Consider the following 18,460-nt stretch of genomic DNA (forward strand, 5'->3'; position numbering starts at 1 on the left):
CATACAAAGCAACAAAGAGATAATCTTATAAATGCGTTAGAAACACATGCATGAAAGAAAAAAACATTAAAATACATATCTAAGGGTAAAGAGAAACTTCTCTGAAGAAGAAAGAAGGATGGCCAATAGACACATGAAGAAATGTTCAACATCCCTAGCCATAAAAGAAATGCAAATCAAAACAACATTGAGATATCACCTCACTCCAGTTAGAACGGCAAAAATCAAGAACTCTAACAACAACAGATGCTGGAGGGGATGTGGACAGAAAGGAACCTTACTTCATTGTTGGTGGGAATGTAAACTTGTTCAACCACTTTGGAAAGCAGTATGGAGGTTCCTCAAAAGACTTCACATAGAACTCCCCTATGACCCAGCAATCCCACTTTTGGGCATTTACCCAAATGTTTACAAACAAGACCACACTAAAGCTACCACCACAACAATGTTTATTGCAGCATTATTTACCATAGCTAAGATATGGAACCAACCCAGATGCCCCTCAGTAGATGAATGGATCAAGAAAATGTGGTATATATACACAATGGAATTCTATGCCTCCATCAGAAAGAATGACATTGCCCCATTTGTTAGGAAATGGAAAAACTTGGAAAAAATTATATTAAGTGAAGTAAGCCAGGCCCAAAGAAACATAGGTCTGGAAACTTTTTTATGTGTATGTGATGGCAAATTAAATCCTGAGAGATTCTTTCTACCCACAGCAGGTAATAGAAATCTAAAGTATTCACAGAGAAAAGCAGCCTTAGACCAAGTCCAGCAGGGATCCCTGTGAACAGCAGACTGGAGAATCCAGAAAACACTGTCTTAGACATACTTGCTTGTTTTCATCAAGGAATGTAAGAGGAAAATAAAAGACCCATCCAGGCTCTGTATGTGGCACCTAGGACATGGCCAATCCACAGGAGCTCACAGCCCAACTTACCTCTCATTGGTTTCTATATCAAAGCAGAACCTTTTGTCAATGGATTCCGTCTTCCTTCTCACACAGTACTTCAAGGTTAAATCCAGGGGCCCCTGATAGGAGACAAGAATTAGCAACTTGAAAAATGAAATGGAGGATGGCTGGGTGCCAGTGGCTCACAACTAGAATCCCAGCTACTCAGGAGACTTAGATCTGAGAAGCAAGGTTTAAAGCCACCTCAGGCAGGAAAGTCAGATAAACTCTTATCTCCAATTAACCAGCAAAAATCCAGAAGTAGAGTGTGGCTTAAGTGGTACAGTACTAGCTGTGAATGAAAAAGGGACATCACCCAGGTCCTGAGTTCAAGTCCCAGTACAAGCACAAAAAAATACTCATTTCATACACATGGTACCTTTTTATGATACCATGACCTGGAATAGATTGTTCTCCTCACCCTAAGTGACTTTGTGTTCTTAGCTTTAGTATAACTCTTACTTGTTCTAAAGACCACCCTTTATATTTCATTTCCTCCACAATCTTTGCCCCCCCCCAGCCACATCCAGTACATTCTGCAATTTGCACTTCATATTATTTTTTTTGGGGGGGGGTCCAGTCGTGGGGCCTGAACTCTGGGCCTGGGCGCTGTCCCTCAGCTCTTCAGCTCAAGGCTAGCACTCTACTACTTGAGCCACAGCACCACTTACGGCTTTTTTCTTTTGCTTATGTGGTGCTGAGGAATCGAACCCAGGGCCTCAGGCATGCAAGACAAGCGCTCTACCACTGAGCCACCTTCCCAGCCCCTGAACTTCATATTATAATTTCTTGTTTTCACATCTGATTCTTCAACTCCTCAATGATATGGAAGATTTCTCATTCATTTTTCTTTTTTTTTCTTGGTGTGCTAGCAGGACTTGAAGTCTATACCTGTGACATCTTTCATTCATTGGCTAGAATTCTACCCACTGAGCCACACCTCCAACCCCTCTTGTTCATTTTTATAGCTCTAGTACCCTAGCAAACAGTTAGTTCTCAATAAATGTTTCTCAACTAAATCATTGTCCTTGCCCCTTTTCTGATAAGTAGACAAAGTCACATTAAGTAATTTTTGTGCCAGTCCTGGGGCTTAAACTCATGGCCTGGACACTATCCCTGAGCTTTTGCATTTAAGGCTAGCACTCTACCACTTGAACCATAACTCCAACTTCTGGCTTTTTGGTGGTTAATTGGAAATAAGAGTCTCACAGACTTCCCTGCCCAGGCTTAGAACCAAAATTCTCAGATCTCACCCTTTTGAGTAGCTAGGATTACAGGTGTAAGCCAGAGTTGCCTAGCTCACATCAGATAATTTACTCAAGCTCAAAAATCAAGTATACCATAAAGCTAGGATTGAAAAACAGGTCTTGAACAAGCTCAAACTACAGCATTCTTTCTATTCCTCTTTCTCCTACCATAATCTATCTACCCTCATTCCTGTGTGTGTGTGTGTGTGTGTGTGTGTGTGTGTGTGTGTGTGTGTGTGTGTGTGTGTGTGTGTGTGTGTGTGTGTGTGTGTTCTGGGGATTGAACTCAGGGCCTGATGCTTGCTTGGCTTGCTCATGGCTGGTGATCTACCAGTTGAACTGTGTCTCCAGCCCTGCTTTTTGCTGGTTATTTTGGAGATGGAGTCCCATGAACTTTTCAGCCTGGGCTGGCCTCAAACCATGATCCCTAGATTTTAGTCCTAAGTAGCTAGAATTACAGGTGCAAGCCCCCAGTGCCCAAAACTTCTAATATGGGAAGGATGAGAAGGACAAGGATCCAATAAAATACTATTGCCAAGGTGACCAGTACAACACAAATGAGAGTTGGCAGGCTGAGCTAGCAGGAGACACTGGTAAGTGTCAGTCCAAAAGGTCAATTCCTCTATTATCAAACTGTGGTTCTGACACCTAGTTCAATGTACTTCTGGGAGAGAAAATAAGGCACATGATAGAACAGAGTTTAGCTCCAAAAATACTATTTTTGATATGTTGATTATTATCCTAGCATCATTTATATTATTTACATTTCAGAAACATGGACCAGTACTAGGAAGCAAGTCAAAAAACAATAAGAAATTATTTCTACTTCCAACTTGGGGAATTAGCCCATCCTCATTCCTGCCTTCTAAATAGTGAGCTGAGTTCCTCTTCCTGTTCCCTGAGGAATTCTGCATTGCAGTTGGTTAGGTGGACACCATTGCAGTTTTGCCAGCTGGTAGTCAGTAAAAAAGCAAGAAGGAAAGAAAACCTAAGTGGAAGTCTTGTTCTCATTTGCTAGGCAGAGATAAAATCAGTATACATGCATTTCATCTTGCTCTTTGCAATATTCACTTCTGAGCAAGAAAGGAAGGGCCTAAGTGACACCTGTATGCATGTGTGCGTGCATGCACGCACGCCCACTGATTCTAGGGCTTGAACTTAGACCCTTAGCTTTTTATGCTCAAGGCTGGTGTTCTGTCACTTGAGCTATGCTATACTTTTACTTTCTTTTTTTTTTGGGGGGGGGGTTAATTGGAAATAAAAGTCTCATGGGCTTTCCTACCATGGTCGGCTTTCAACCTCCATCCTATGATCTCATCCTCCTGAGTAGCTAGGATTACAGGCATGAGCCACCAGCACCCAGATGAGAGAAGTCTTAATGTCCATGATTTAGAAAGTAATGTGGGTAGAAAAATGCAAGTTAAAGAGTTACTTAATAAAGACTTGCTGCTCAGATACATCAGCTGAGTTCTGGCTGGCTTAGGACAACTCTGTGGCTTAACACATGGTAAATTTATTGAAGCCACGCTAAAAGGCACTTTGACAATTAGCAGACTGGAAATAGTGATACTTTGAAGTCATAAGTGACTAAATGACTCTCCAATTAAAAAAAAAACATGGATGAGAGGACTCGGGCATAGTTCAAATGGTACAGTGCCTGCCTAATAGGCATGAGACCAAGATCAAGCCCCAGCATGGCTAAAAGAAAAACTTTAAACATAAAAAAGCCTGTGCCAGTGGCTGACACCTATAATGCTAGATAATAAGGAAGCTGAGATCTGAGGATTACTATTCAAAGCCAGCCCAAATAGAAAAGTCCCTGTGAGATTCTTATCTCTAATCAACCACTCAAAAACCAAAAGTGGTACTGTGGCTCAAGTGGTAGAGTGCTAGCCTAAGTGCAAAGCAGCTCAAGAACAGCATTCAGGCCCTGAGTTCAAGCCCTACAATCAAAAAAAAAAAGCCAGAAGTGGCACTGTGGCTCAAGTGGTAGAATGCTCACCTTGAGCAAAAGAAGCTCCCATGCCTGGAGTTAAGCCTTAGGACAGGCAAAAAAAAGTAACCAGCAAAATGCCAGAAGGGAGCTGTGGCTCAATAGGAGAGCACCAGCACTGAGCAAAATAGCCAAGCAAGAGCATAAAATCTTCAGTTCAAGACCCACTACCAGCACTAAATAAACAAATAAATAAATAATCCAAATAACAAGTGGGCAAATGAACTGAACAGTTCTTAAAAACAGAAATGCAAATGTCACTCCAATTGGCTATCCTCCATAAAAACAAAAATAGAAAATGTTGGCAAGGATGCAGGGGGACAGGACCCCTCAAACACCTTAAGAATGTAGATTAATGAACCTACTATGGATATCGTTATAGAGCTTCCTTAAAAGTCTAATACTGGACTTATCATGTGATCCAAAGAAAAAAGTCATTTTCTACAGCCTTCCACCAAATCTCAATCCCCTCTTAGGTTGTACAAACAAGCCCCCAGAGGAGATCACCTATGGAAAGCACAACTGATGAACAGAAATTGGTCTAATTTCCCTCCTAATTGCTGCCTTCGAAAATTGGGTCTTCTCGGTAACAAGTGAATGTTGCCATATATCATGCAAATTCTTCAACTAAGGCACTAACAGCATGTAAGAAAGCAAGTCATATTGGAAAGAGACATGGTAACTACTTTTAGAATGTAAACAGTTTTGACCTTCAGACACATCTATGAATGTGTGTTCTCCCAAGTGAGTAAGCTACCCCCTCAGTCTGGTAGACTTACCAGGCAATTTTTGAGAGGCAGGGTAAGAGCTAGTATGTGTTAAATAATATGGAAGGGTTACCTAGAAATGTGAGTTTAACTATTCTTACACCAACAGACACACAGCTTTAAACAAAGGAATTCTTGGAAAAAATAGTAATAGAAGGAACATTCTTTAAAACAATAAAAACCTTATATTTGAGACCAATAGCCAATATTATAAATATCATACTTAATGGGGAAAAACTACAACCAATTCCCTTAAAAACAGGAACAAGGCAAGGATGCCCATTCTTCCCATTCCTCTTCTAAAGGCAAGAAAAAGACATTAAAGGGATCAGCATAGGAGAAGAAGAAGCTAAACTGTCTCTTTTTGATCCCAAACTCTCCACCCCTAAACTCTTAGACCTCATAAACTACTTTATCAAAGTAGCAGGATACAAAATTAACCCACAAAAATCAGCCGCCTTTCTGTATACCAACAATGCACAAGCAGAAAGGGAAATCAAGGAAACAACCCCATTAATAATAATCTCAAAAAAATCGAGGAATTAACCTAACCAAAGATGTAAAGGATCATGAAAACTATAAAAGCCTTTAAACAAGAAATCCTAGAGGACACCAGGAAATGGAAAGACTTCCCATGTTCCTCGATAAGCAGAATTAATATAGTGAAAATGGCCATACTGCCAAAATATATAAATTCAATGCAATTACATTAATTGTAATTGCAAAGTATGCCAATTGTATGTATGTATGTATGCTATTGGCATACTTTACTGAAATACAGAAAACAGTCCAAAAATTTATATGAAACAACAAAAGACCTAGAATAGCCAAAACAATTCTAGACAAAAGAAAGAATGCAGAAGGGATCATGATACTGGATTTTAAGCTCTACTATAGAGCCATAATAATAAAGACAGCTTGGTACTGGTACAAAAAGAGACCAGAAAACCAATGGAACAGATTATAAATAAACAGAAATAAAATCACATATGTACAGTCAGTTGATATTTGACAAAGGAGACAAAGACATAAAGTGGAGAAACACAGCCTCTTCAACTACTGGTGCTAGGAAATCTGGACAGCTACATACAGAAAACTAAAAGTGTACTCTAGCCTGTCACCATGCACTAACATCAACTCAAAATGGATTAAAGGCCTTAACATCAAACCTGAACTTCTGAAACTACTGCAGGACAGAGTAGGAGAGACACTTGAACTTATAGGCACAGGAAGGAACTTCCTGAACAGAGTCCCAGGGTCACAACAAATTGGAGAGAGACTTGCTAAGTGTAACTACCTTAAAATAAAAGTTTCTGCACAGCTAAAGACATAGCAACCAAACTAGAGAGAAAGCCAACTAATTGGGAAAAAAAATATTTACCAGCAAAATGTCAGACAAGGGCCTAATATCCATCATATACAGGGAACTCAATAATCAAACCCCTCACAAATCTAACAAACCAATCATGAAATGGGCAAGGGAGCTAAAGAGATACTTCTCAGAAGAAGAGATTAAAAAAAGGCAAAGATAAGAACAGACCTCAGGACCAATGGAATAGAATTGAAAACCCAGAAATGAACCTACAGACCTATAGCCATCTAATCTTCGATAAGGATGCTAAAACAATAGAATGGAAGAAAGACAGCCTCTTCAGTAAATGGTGCTGGCAAAATTGGTTAACTACATGTAGAAAACTAAAGCTAGATCCTTATATATCACCCTGCACCAGAATCAACTCCAAATGGATCAAAGACCTTGAACTCAAAGCAGACACTCTGAAAACATTACAGGACGGAATAGGAGAAACCCTAGGTCTCCTTGGCTCAGGCCGAAATTTTCTGAATAGAGACCCGGAAACACAACAAATCAAAGAAAGGTTGGACAAATGGGATTGCATAAGGTTGCAGAGCTTCTGCAGGGCAAATGACATAGCTAGCAAGATCAATAGAAAGCCCACCGATTGGGAGAAGATCTTTACTAGCCATACAACGGACAAGGGTCTCATATCTAAAATATACTTGGAACTCAAAAAATTAAACCACCCAACAACAAATCCTCAAAGAAACAACTGCCCAATAAATAAGTGGGCAAAAGACTTAAAGAGAAGCTTCTCTGAAGAAGAAAGAAGGATGGCCATTAGACACATGAAGAAATGTTCAACATCCCTAGCCATAAAAGAAATGCAAATCAAAACAACATTGAGATATCACCTCACTCCAGTTAGAACAGCAAAAATCAAGAACTCTAACAACAACAGATGCTGGAAGGGATGTGGACAGAAAGGAACCTTACTTCATTGTTGGTGGGAATGTAAACTTGTTCAACCACTTTGGAAAGCAGTATGGAGGTTCCTCAAAAGACTTCACACAGATCTCCCCTATGATCCAGCAATCGCACTTTTGGGCATTTACCCAAATGTATACAAACAAGACCACACTAAAGCTACCAGCACAACTATGTTTATTGCAGCATTATTTACCATAGCTAAGATATGGAACCAACCCAGAAGCCCTTCAGTAGATGAATGGATCAAGAAAATGTGGTATATATACACAATGGAATTCTATGCCTCCATCAGAAAGAATGACATTTCCCCATTTGTTAGGAAATGGAAAGGCTTGGAAAAAATTATATTAAGTGAAGTAAAAGCCAGGCCCAAAGAAACATAGGTCCCATGGTTTCCCTTATTTGCAATATCTAGTATAGGTATGAGTCAAGCGGAAAAGATCAGATAATGTGATGTTAGGAAAACGAACCCTTAAATATGTATTTTAATGTTTTCGTTTCTTTCATGCATGTGTTTCTAAACGCATTTATAAGATTATTTCTTTGTTGCTTTGTATGTCCCTCCCCCACAGTGTAACCCCCGCTTTCACTTTATTTGATGTCAGTATAACATGTGGAGGAGAGGGGGACAAACAAGTCGTTTAAGGATTCAGGTGGACCTGTTGTAACAAGGAGAATTACAAAATGTCATGTCAAAGCAAGCTTTACAATGTCGGAGTGGGGGGGGAGGGGGTATGATTGGGGGGGGAGGGGGGAGGCTGGGAAGGGAGGTGAAGGGTAAACAAAGGAGGAGGCTGCAATGCTTGGTAAGAAATGTATGCATTATCCTGCCAATGTAATTGTAACCCCTCTGTACAGTATGTTCTCAAATAAAATAAAATTAAAAAAAAAAAGGCAAAGAAACACATGTGGAAATGTTCATCATCCATGGCTGTAAAGGAAATGCAAATAAACCTTGAGATACCACCTTACCCCAGTCAGAATGGCCCACATCTTAAATTCCAACAACAAATACTGGAGGGGATGTGGAGAAAGAGGAATGCTACTGCATTGTGGGAATGTATACTAATACAACCACTTTGGAAAGCAGTCTGGAGGGTCCTCAGAAACGTAAACATAGACCTCCCTTATGATCCAGCCATACCACTCCTAGGCATCTACCTTGAGCAACAGGAACCAGGATACAAGGACACATGCACCTCCATGTTCATTGCAGCACTATTCACAATAGCCAAGATATGGAAACAACCCTGATGCCCCACTATTGGTGAGTGGATCCAAAAATTGTGGTACCTATATACAATGGAATTGTAAGGTCCGCTCCTGGATGGCGAGCAGACTCCACCCTCCACACAGTACCTGCATAACCTAGGCAACTGGCACACCTGGAAGAGGTCACATCTGCATCCCCTGAGGTCACATCTGAATTTGATGTGGCCACACCTTTCTCCACCCATACCCTAGATAAGGCCTAGCCCAGGCCCAGATGCTCTCTTTCGCAGCTCTTTCCCAGCTCTTGCCCAGGTCTCTTTCCCAGGCCTTTCCCAGCTGCATGGAGTGCCAACCGGGCCTGGTATCAGCTGGAACGATGAATAAACCTACCCCTTACCTGAATACCATGTGCGTGGTGTGATTCTTACTCGGCTACCTCTTTTTAAAAACCTAACAGGAATATTATGCAGTCATTAGAAAGGACAAAATAATGACATTTGCAGGGAAATGGATGGAGCTATAGCAAATCATTTTAAGCAAGGTAAGCCAAGAACAAAGAGACAAATGGTGCATGGTCTCCCTGATATGTGGATACTAAAGACAAAATGTAAGGAGATATGACAAAGTAAACAGGACTGGAGAAACAAAGGACTGCCACTCATTTTGTCATATCATTGCTAAATACTATATGTTCTTGACCGTGTGTGTGTGTATGTGTGTGTGTGTGTGTGTGTGTGTGTGTGTGTGTGTGTGTGTGTGTGTGTGTGTGTGTGCAATGGAGGGAAGCTAGGAGGAGAACACAGAGTCAGTGGGAAACAGGAAAACATACAAGAGACATACACCTGCACTGGACATAGATGAAAATGAACTAAGCAACCCAAAGACAGGGATAGGAAGGGAGGAATGAGGGAAAGAGGGAACAGCTTACACTAAGCAAAAGGAAAGAAATGTAAATAATCACCTGATGTCGAAGAAATAATTGTATTGTCAAAGCTCACAGAATTCACAAACCTTAGAAACCATGATAGTGATAGGTTAAAATGTTTGTGACCTTAACTAAGTATCACTATTCTACAACACTGTGAAATATGTGAAATTTATGTAATCACCTAATCTCAATTTTAAAAAAAAAGAAGAAAAGAAAAGTGAGAAGGGATGGGTTAGGAGCGATGGGTGACAATGTTATCAGACACTTTGCATTTATATACTACTTTGTAGAATGGGAACTTCTTTGTACAACTACTTAAAGATAATAAAAATTTTTAAATAAAAGGAATTCTGGAAATCGTTTCATATTTGTCATATTTGCTACTTAAAAGAATAGTATAGGTTGGGAATGTGGCTTAATGATAGAGTGCTTGCCTAGCATGCATGAAGCCCTGGTTCAATTCCTCAATAACACATAAACAGAAAAGGCCAGTGATGCTGTGGTTCAAGTAGTAGAGTGCTAAAACTTGAGCACTTAGAATAATAAATGATAATTTTCTTCTTTTACACAACTGGATGACACATAGCCCAGTGCCAACTTAGGCCAAGAATAACATAGTATGTCCAGCTTCATATGACAGTGCTGGGCCTGATTATTTAACAAGGAGTTGACAGATACTCTTTTTTGAGATGCAGTCACAGATGAATCTCCAAACAAAAACTGACCTGCTTAGCACCTGGCTTCTGTTCCATGGGTGTCATGGTGAGTGTTTTGGTCTCTTTCTCATACTGGCAGTAGTATTTCACCCAGGAGATCCCCAGAGCCCCTACAAAGACAGGCAAAACTGAGTTGGCAGAATTAATGCTTTAGCTCCCTAAGTCTGAGGTTAATTACTGCTTGCCCTTCATGGCCAAGCTCAAGACCCAGCCTGCCCTCCCCCAAGCTTTATCTGGCAACCTGCCCACTGCACCCAAAAAGATGTTAGCCTTCCCTAACTGTCTTCTACATGTGTTCCCGGCTTGCTCCAAACCCATGCTTCCTGCCAGGTCCCGAAGAATCTATTATTTGATTGGTCACTGGACTGTCCCCTCCTATCTACTACATGGCTGTCCTTCATCTGTGTCTTCTTCACCATCCCCTTCAGCACTGAATTAGTTAAGGAGCTTTGTTTTTAATTTTTATCATACATGCCCAACAAAACAAAAATGTATTTTTTCCAAATAATTATTTCAATGGACTTCTCTTATTTCTCCATCTCAGATCACTCTTTTCCAGTAGTACAGAGGATGAAATTCAGAGCTTTGGTCTTTCAAGATAGGCACACAATCACTTGAGCCAGCCCTTTTTTTGCTTTTGTTATTTTTGGGATAGGGTCTCACATTTTTGCTTGGGCTGTCTTTGATTACTCTTTGCCTATTTAGGGCTCCTGCTGTAACTGAGATGACAGGAAAGAGACACCACAACCAGTTATTCTTCATTCCTTTCCTTTGCTATGCTATAGGAACACTAAAAATATCTCTCTTGGTACCTCAGGTCTATAATCCTAGCTACACAGGAGGCTGAGATCTGAGGATCAGGATCCAAAGCCCACCCAAGCAGGAAAGTCTGTGAGACTCTTATCTCCAGTTAGCCAGCAAAATTCCAGAAGTGGAGCTGTGGCTCAAGTGGTAGAGTGCTAGTCTTGAGCAAAAGCTTAGGGACAGTCCCAAGTCTCTGAGCTCAAATCCTGCCCCCCCCCACCAGAATATTTATGTCATTCCCCTTACTATGAACCATTCATGGGGTTATCAACATCTCCAAACTCCTCAGTCTACCTAGAAAAGCTTTTATAACATGATCAAAACTTACTATTCCAGCTTTGCCTTTGGTACCACACATTTATATTTGTTTCAGTGGATAATTTCTATTTTCCAAATCCAGAAATGGCCGTATAATTTTGAAAAGTGAACAGAGCTGGGTTGTTCACATACATAATCCTAACTACTCAGAAGGCTGAGATCCAGAAGATCAAAGTTCATAAGCAGCCTAAGCAGAAAAGTTAGTCAGACTCTATCTCTAATAAACCAGAAAAAAATACAGGACTAGAGGCCTGGATCAAGTGGTAGAGCATCAGCTATAAGCAAGAAAGCCAAGTAAGAGCTTAAGGCCCTGAGTTCAAAACTTGCCAAAAATAGTATATAAGGTTGAAGGCATCGTTTAAGTGGACCTAGCAACTTCTTAGCAAGTATGAGACCCTGAGTTCAATCCACAGTACTAACAAAAGAAGGGGGGAAAGACCAAAGAGCATATGGTACAGCATTGATAATCAAATCAGGGAAATGGGTATGAACCACATCTGCCTTTGTCCAACTAGACCCTACAAATAAAACTATGTGTTCTCACATTCCTGTGCCTTTCCTCATACAGAAGCAATACACCTGGAATTCTCTTCCTTTGTTTCTTCACTTGTCACACTCCTACTTAACATCGAAGTTAAATTTTAAACATCACTTTATCACAGAAGCCCCTAGGTATATGCTATACCCCAAAGGAGAGCTGAATATATTTCATTAACGTATTTGTTTATATCCCCAGCCCACTATGAACTCCTTGAGTACAAAAACCAGGGTTTATCCATCTGTATCCTTAATTCATATATAGTTTCTTTTAATTTGTGTTTTGCTTGTTTATATTTTGGGGACTTATCTGTTTGTTTTTGCATGCTGGTACTGAGGCTTGAATTCAGGGGCTTGCTCTCTTGTTTAACTTTTTCACTGAAGGCTAGTACTCGACCACTTAAGCCACACCTTCACTTTCATGCATTGCATAGGTTTTGACAGATACATTGCTCAAAAAGCATATGCTCAACTGAATAGCAACGTCATGCCCATCTTCTAGGCAATGGTGGATCACACCTGTAATCCTAGCTACTCGAGAGGCTGAGAATCAAGGTTCAAAACTAGCAGGGGCAGAAATGTCTATGAGAATCTTATCTCCAATTAACAAGTGAAAAGCCAGAAGTGAAGCTGTGCTTCAAGTGGTAGAGCATCAGCCTTGAGTGAAAAAAACATGCAAAAACTCAAGGCCCTGTGGTCAAGTCCCAGTAATCAGTCAATCTTTCCCTCCCCTCCCCCCTCTCTCTCATAACTTTGTCCCACAGGGGATGTTTTGTAATGCCTGGGAACATTGCAGGTAATCAAAGCTGGAGAGTGCTGGCAACAAAGATGAGGAGAGAATTGTGATGCTGCCAACCACACTGAGATGCACAGGACTGAGCCTTCAAGACATCCAGTCTACCTGGAAAGAAGTGAAATCTGACAAGAAGTGAAATCCATTTTTGAAAACTATCAGGCAGTAATTGCTCTTGGATCATACCACTGCACAAGTTCCATGCTTTGGGACTGTGATGGTGGCTCTGTGTGCCACCAGTTAACTTCGGATGTTTCTCTTCTGCCTGTTCCCCAGGGAAATGAATGGGCATGGACTGAAATCACAGGCTTTGGGGCAATTGGGTTACAGTTCAAAAAACAAAGCAAATAGCACACACACACAGGTTTGCAAAATGCTAGTAAGGAGGTTAAGAAGATTTGAATGCTCTGCCATTTTTTCCATTTAGCATGAGAAATATTCTCTCTCTCTTTCTCGCTCTCTCTCTCTCTCTTACACACACACACACACACACACACACACACACACAAATATCACATTAAATTCCTTAAGAGCAACCACTGGATCTAAGGGTTAAAGATGATAGAGATAAGGCAGATACTGGCAGCTTACTACTCAGGGGCTATGATTTAGAGATCATGACTCAAAAGTAGTCCAAGCAGAAAAGTCCATGAAACTCTTAATTCTATCAGCAAAAACTGGAAGTGAAGGTATATCTCAAGTATAGAGCAGCAGCCTTAAGCAGAAAAGCTAAGCAAGAGTGCAAGGCCGCAATCTCAAGCCCCAGCACAAAAGAGAAAAAAAAACATGGCAGGAATCAGAGATTACTGAAGCAGGAGCAAGGATTTGGGCATGTCACACAAAGGAACTCATCTTTAGGTGTCCTATTTGCTATCTGAAGGACCCAAATGGTGACTTCGCTGAGCCTTGGTGGCTGCTTGTGCAAAATAAGATTAAATGAGACAGTACCTTTAAATTCCCCAGCTCTAAACTTGGCACATTATGGATGTCATAAATATTACTTTTCTCCCTCCTTTCCTCTACTTCTCTTCTTGGTCCCAAAGGAGTCATTGGGAGAATTAAACAACAAATTATCCTCACAATAATTTCAGTGAAAATGTTAAGCCTTAGCATGATGGATGACTCTTTAACTTCCTCTCCTTTTCACTTTTACTAATCTGCCCTCCCAACCATTGAGAAGCTAGAGGTTAAAGGTCAAGGGGCAGTTTGTGTTAACACCCTGTAACCTAGTGGATAGCCCCTGATGCCCACACACATTTCTCCTGTGTGTACAGATAGCCTTCGATAGTTGGCTGTCCTGGAAGTTTGCAGGTCTGTGGAGCTTCTTTCATCCTTTTCTTAAGTTCTGCCATCTCTTCCCGGGTACTGGAGAAATGATTCCTTGTCTGTGAAGACATCATCGTCATTATCATAATTATCATCCCCATCATCATCAATAACTATTTATTGATCATAGATTGGGTACACTGATTTCTCTGCTTCGATAAGCATGTCTATAAAACATAGCGAAAAGAAAATGTTGAACAGCATAGAATTAGAAAGAAATATGATAGCATCTTAGGGTATTAAATACTAAAAGTGAAACAATAATTTAGATAGAAATATACTCATAAAACTACATCTGAGAATTTTGCTTTTGTTTTTCTGCCAGTCCAGGGGCTGAATTCAGGGACTAGGTACAGTCCTTGACAGTTTTGCGCAAGGCTAGCTCTCTACCACTTGAGTTACAGCTCTACTTCCAGCTTTTCAGTGGTTAATTGGGGATAAGAGTCTCATGGACTTTCCTGCCCAGGTTGGCTTCAAGCTGCAATACGCAGATCTCAGCCTCCTGAGTAGCTAGAATTACAGGCATGAGTTGCCAGCAGCCAGTGAAAGTTTTGTGATTTTTAATCAATGGAAATAACATAAATGCCTCTCACAAATAGGTAACTCTATTCCCAGAACCAGGCTGATCCTTCCTTTAAAAGGGAGATTAGGGAGAAAGTAAAAGATAATATTATTATGGCAATTTCTAAGCACTTCCTTAAATAAAATTACTATTTACTTGACCTTAGATCAAATTCAAGGACAGTTTGAAAACAAGAATATAGCCAAGTACCGAAGGCTCAAACCTGTAATCCTAGATATACAGGAGGCTGAGATCTGAGGATCAAAGTTCAAAGCCAGTGTAGGCCAAACTGCTTGACAAGAAATATACTCAATGCCTTACTCATGTAACTGTAACCCCTCTGTACAGTATCTTTACAATAAAAAATATGATAGGACAAAAAAGTCCATGAGACTCTTATATCCAATTAACCACCAAAAAAACAAGAGTAAGGGTGTGGCTCAAATGGTAGAGCACCTGCCTGACAGATGTGAGGCCCTAAACCAAAACCAGTAGCCCCCAAATAAATATAACTTTAAAAACAACCAGAATGAAAAAGAAGATAGGCCTTTAAAAAGCCATTCATCCTGGGTGCCAGTGGCTCACACCTGTAATCCTAGCTACTCAGGAGACTAAGATTTGAGGATTGTGGTTCAAAGCCAGCCAGGCGGGAAAGTCCATGAGAATCTTTTCCCTAATTAACCACCCAAAAACCAGAAGTGGCGCTGTGGCACAAGTGGTAGGGTGCTAGCCTTGAGCTGAAGAGCTGAGGGACAGCGCCCAGGCCCAGAGTTCAGGCCCCACGACCGGACCCAAAAACAAAGAAAGAAACCCACAAGCAACTCACATTCTGCAAACTGAGCTGGAGCTGTTGCTTATATGGGAGGAAATCCTGGGTCAGCTCCACAGTCAAGCTGTTGGAAATGAAGAGGCTATGAAGAAAGGCCAGGACCTGAGGGAAACATAAAAGAATAGGTTTATCACCAGGACCTTCTAAATAGTCAAATAAGGAACCATGTACTCAGAGAAGAAATGGCACAATGTTTGATAAGACAGTGTTAGGAGTCATGTGAACACAAGCTGATCTTTAAGTAACTATCCTCATATTAGCTTCAATATTTACCCTGGACTCTGTTTCAGAAAAACATAATAAGTTCATTCATCCGAATCTTGTTCAGATCACATAGAAAGTCATTCTTAATTGAGATAGCATATGACTATATCTTTTCTCTCTACCAGTTCAACCTCTCTAATCCAAAAATCTGACATCTAAAATGCTCTAAAATCTGATGCTTTTTAGGCATTTCCAAGATTCCACAAATAAAAAAATTCTATACCTGATTTCATGTGACAGGTCTCTATCAAAATATAAGCACACTAGCAATACTGTACAAAATTACCCTAAAGCTCAGTATATAAAGTGTAGATAAAACCTAAATGATTTTTTTGGTGGACCTGGGGCTTCAACTTAGGGACTCAGCTCTGTCCCTGACAGCACCACTTCTGGCTTTTTCTGTTTATGGGGTACTAGAGAATCCAACCCAGGGTTTCATGCATGCTACGTGAGCACTAATGAATTTTATGTTTAAACTTGAACCCCATCTCCAAAGAGTTTCTTATTCTCAATATTATAAATATATTCCCAAGGGCTGGAAATGTGGCTTAGTGGTACAGTGCTTGCCTACCATGCATGAAGCCCTGGGGTTCAATTCTTCAGTGCCACATTGTGGAGACAGACTCCCAATGACCCCGCCTGAGGATTTGTATGCTGTGTGAGGTTTATGTATGCTGGTGAATGATGAAAAAACTCCTCCATAATCCTGGCAAAGGTCATAGTACCCAGCTGCAGCCTCCAGGATGGAAGGAGGAAGCTCTTTCCCTATCTGGACGAAGGTCTAGATGCCTGGCCACGGACTTGGTGGAGGACATGAGGAAAGTGTCCTTCGTGCTCCCCTGAATAATTGAATATGTGTGTGTGTGTGTGTGTGTGTGTGTGTGTGTGTGTGTGTGTGTGTGTGTGTGTGTGTGTGTGTGTGTGTGTGTGTGGTGTGTGTGTGTGTATTCCCAAATAAAAAATAGAACTAAAACTCAAAATACTTCTGTTCCTCCCAAGCATTTTAGAGAAAAGATGTTTGTTACTTGAATATCCTTTGGACTAAAACATGGTGCATGATCAAAAATATTTGCAGAGTAAGTGGAAAAATAAGCAGTCAGATAGATAAAGTAAAGTATACCCCAAGAAGACTGCCAGTGTATCAAACACTCAAAGGACACTACCCCATTTTCAAATCATTTAGGGGTTGCAGAAGAAAATAATGATCAACAATAAATTTTTTAAATGTTCAAAGCCTTCAACCTCATTAAAAACCAACAACATATATAAATAAAAGCAAAAGGAAATACGATTTCTCTATCAAATTATAAATATTAATTTGTGTCAGTAATGGGGCTTGAACTCAGGGCCTGGGTATTTTCTCAAGGTTGGTACTCTAATATTTGAGTCACAGCTCCACTTCTGGTTTTTTGGTAGCTAATTAGAGGTAAGAGCTCATGGATTTTCATGCATGGGCTTGCTTCAAACTTCAATCCTCAGATCTCAGCCTACTGAGTAGCTAGGATTACAAGTGTGAGCCACTGGTGCCTAGCATGCTCCATTCTTAGCAAGCCAATAGGTGAAATAGTCCCCTATGCATTAACATAGGAGACTATAGCGCACACATCTCGTACATTTACAACACCTATTTGACATAGACATATGTACTACACACACACACACACACACACACACACACACACACACACACACACAATAGAATGGGGTATGCCTCAGAAAAATGAATAACAATTGTAGAATGAGTATCTCTGGGGAATGAGAGACGTGAGGATCTGCTATGTGATATTTGCTGTCCAAAGCTCTTTAGAAACATGAGAGTAAGAAAAAGGAACAAGGTAATAACAACAGTGGTAGACATGGAGGAAGGGAAGGCAGGAGAAAGGAAAGAAAGTGAGGCAAAAGAATATAGTCATTGAGCAAAAATGGAATACCTGAGAGGGAAGGGAAAGTGAGGAAAAGAGAGGGGGATAGAAGGAATGTATTAGTGAGTGAGCAAAAACATACAAGGTAGTATGACTGTCATTTGCACTCTTGAGAACCCAACTATTTTTTTTGGTCAGTCATGGGGCTTGAACTCTGAGCCTGGGCACTGTCCCTGAGCTCTTCAGCTGAAGGTGAGCACTCCACCACTTGAGCCACAGCTCCACATCTAGCTTTTTGGTGATTAATTGGAGAAAAGAGTCTCACAGACTTTGCTGCCTGGGCTGGCTTCCAACTGTGATCTCAGCCTCCTGAGTAGTTTAGGATTATAGGTGTGAGCCACTAGCACCTGGCTCCAAGTTTTTTTGAGATCCAAATTTTATGATCAAAATTCTCCACATTTATAGTCTTCTTTCTGGGAAACACTTCTGTAATAAACAGAGAGAACTTACTGGCTCCACAATATTGAACTTCTTGGACTCCTGGACTTCCTGGATTTGATAGACGTAATCAAGGGAAGACTCGAAGAAATTGTGCCTCTCTTTATCTACCTGGAGATCTGCCTATATATAAAAAAAAAGGTTACAAATGTCAAAAATAGAACCATCATTTCTGAAAGTCAGTGCTTCCGTATCAACAGGGTTTGAGAGCTAAAGTAGTTCTTAGGACTGGGGGCTAGTGGCTCATTCCTATAATCTTAACTAATCAGAAGGCTCAAAGCCAACCCAGGCAGGAAAAGTCTGTGAGACTCTTGTCTCCAATTAACCACCAAAAAGCAGAGGTGGAGACATGGTTTAAATGGTAGAGTTCCAGCCTTGAACAAAAAGCTCAGGGGTAGCACCCAAATCCTAAGTTCAAATTCCATGACCAATATAGAAAAATTAGTACCTTATTTCTTCCTTGCACAGAGAGGGAATGTGGAATGAAGAAAAAGAATGCAACTAACTAAATCAAGGTTTCCAGTTTTGAGCACCACATACATGAGGCTTTGAAATCATTACA

The 18,460-nt window shown here is 40.6% G+C and overlaps 1 protein-coding gene across 6 annotated transcripts in view; it reads right to left on the minus strand.

Moving 5' to 3' along the window:
* Ophn1 (oligophrenin 1) overlaps window positions 1–18,460 on the minus strand; it is a 323,759-nt gene that overhangs the window by 158,420 nt on the left and 146,879 nt on the right. For all 6 annotated transcript variants that reach the window (XM_070040238.1, XM_070040239.1, XM_070040237.1 and 3 more), the window contains 5 exons: window positions 17,911–18,021; window positions 15,272–15,376; window positions 13,813–13,942; window positions 10,115–10,215; window positions 944–1,035 (listed from right to left, as the gene is read on the minus strand). In XM_070040238.1, coding sequence (XP_069896339.1) covers window positions 944–1,035; window positions 10,115–10,215; window positions 13,813–13,942; window positions 15,272–15,376; window positions 17,911–18,021 — 539 coding nt within the window. The remainder of the gene's footprint in view (window positions 1–943; window positions 1,036–10,114; window positions 10,216–13,812; window positions 13,943–15,271; window positions 15,377–17,910; window positions 18,022–18,460) is intronic.

Source organism: Dipodomys merriami, unplaced genomic scaffold, assembly GCF_024711535.1.
Source record: "Dipodomys merriami isolate MVZ:Mamm:240054 unplaced genomic scaffold, mDipMer1.0.p SCAF_3, whole genome shotgun sequence".
NCBI lineage: Eukaryota > Metazoa > Chordata > Mammalia > Rodentia > Heteromyidae > Dipodomys > Dipodomys merriami.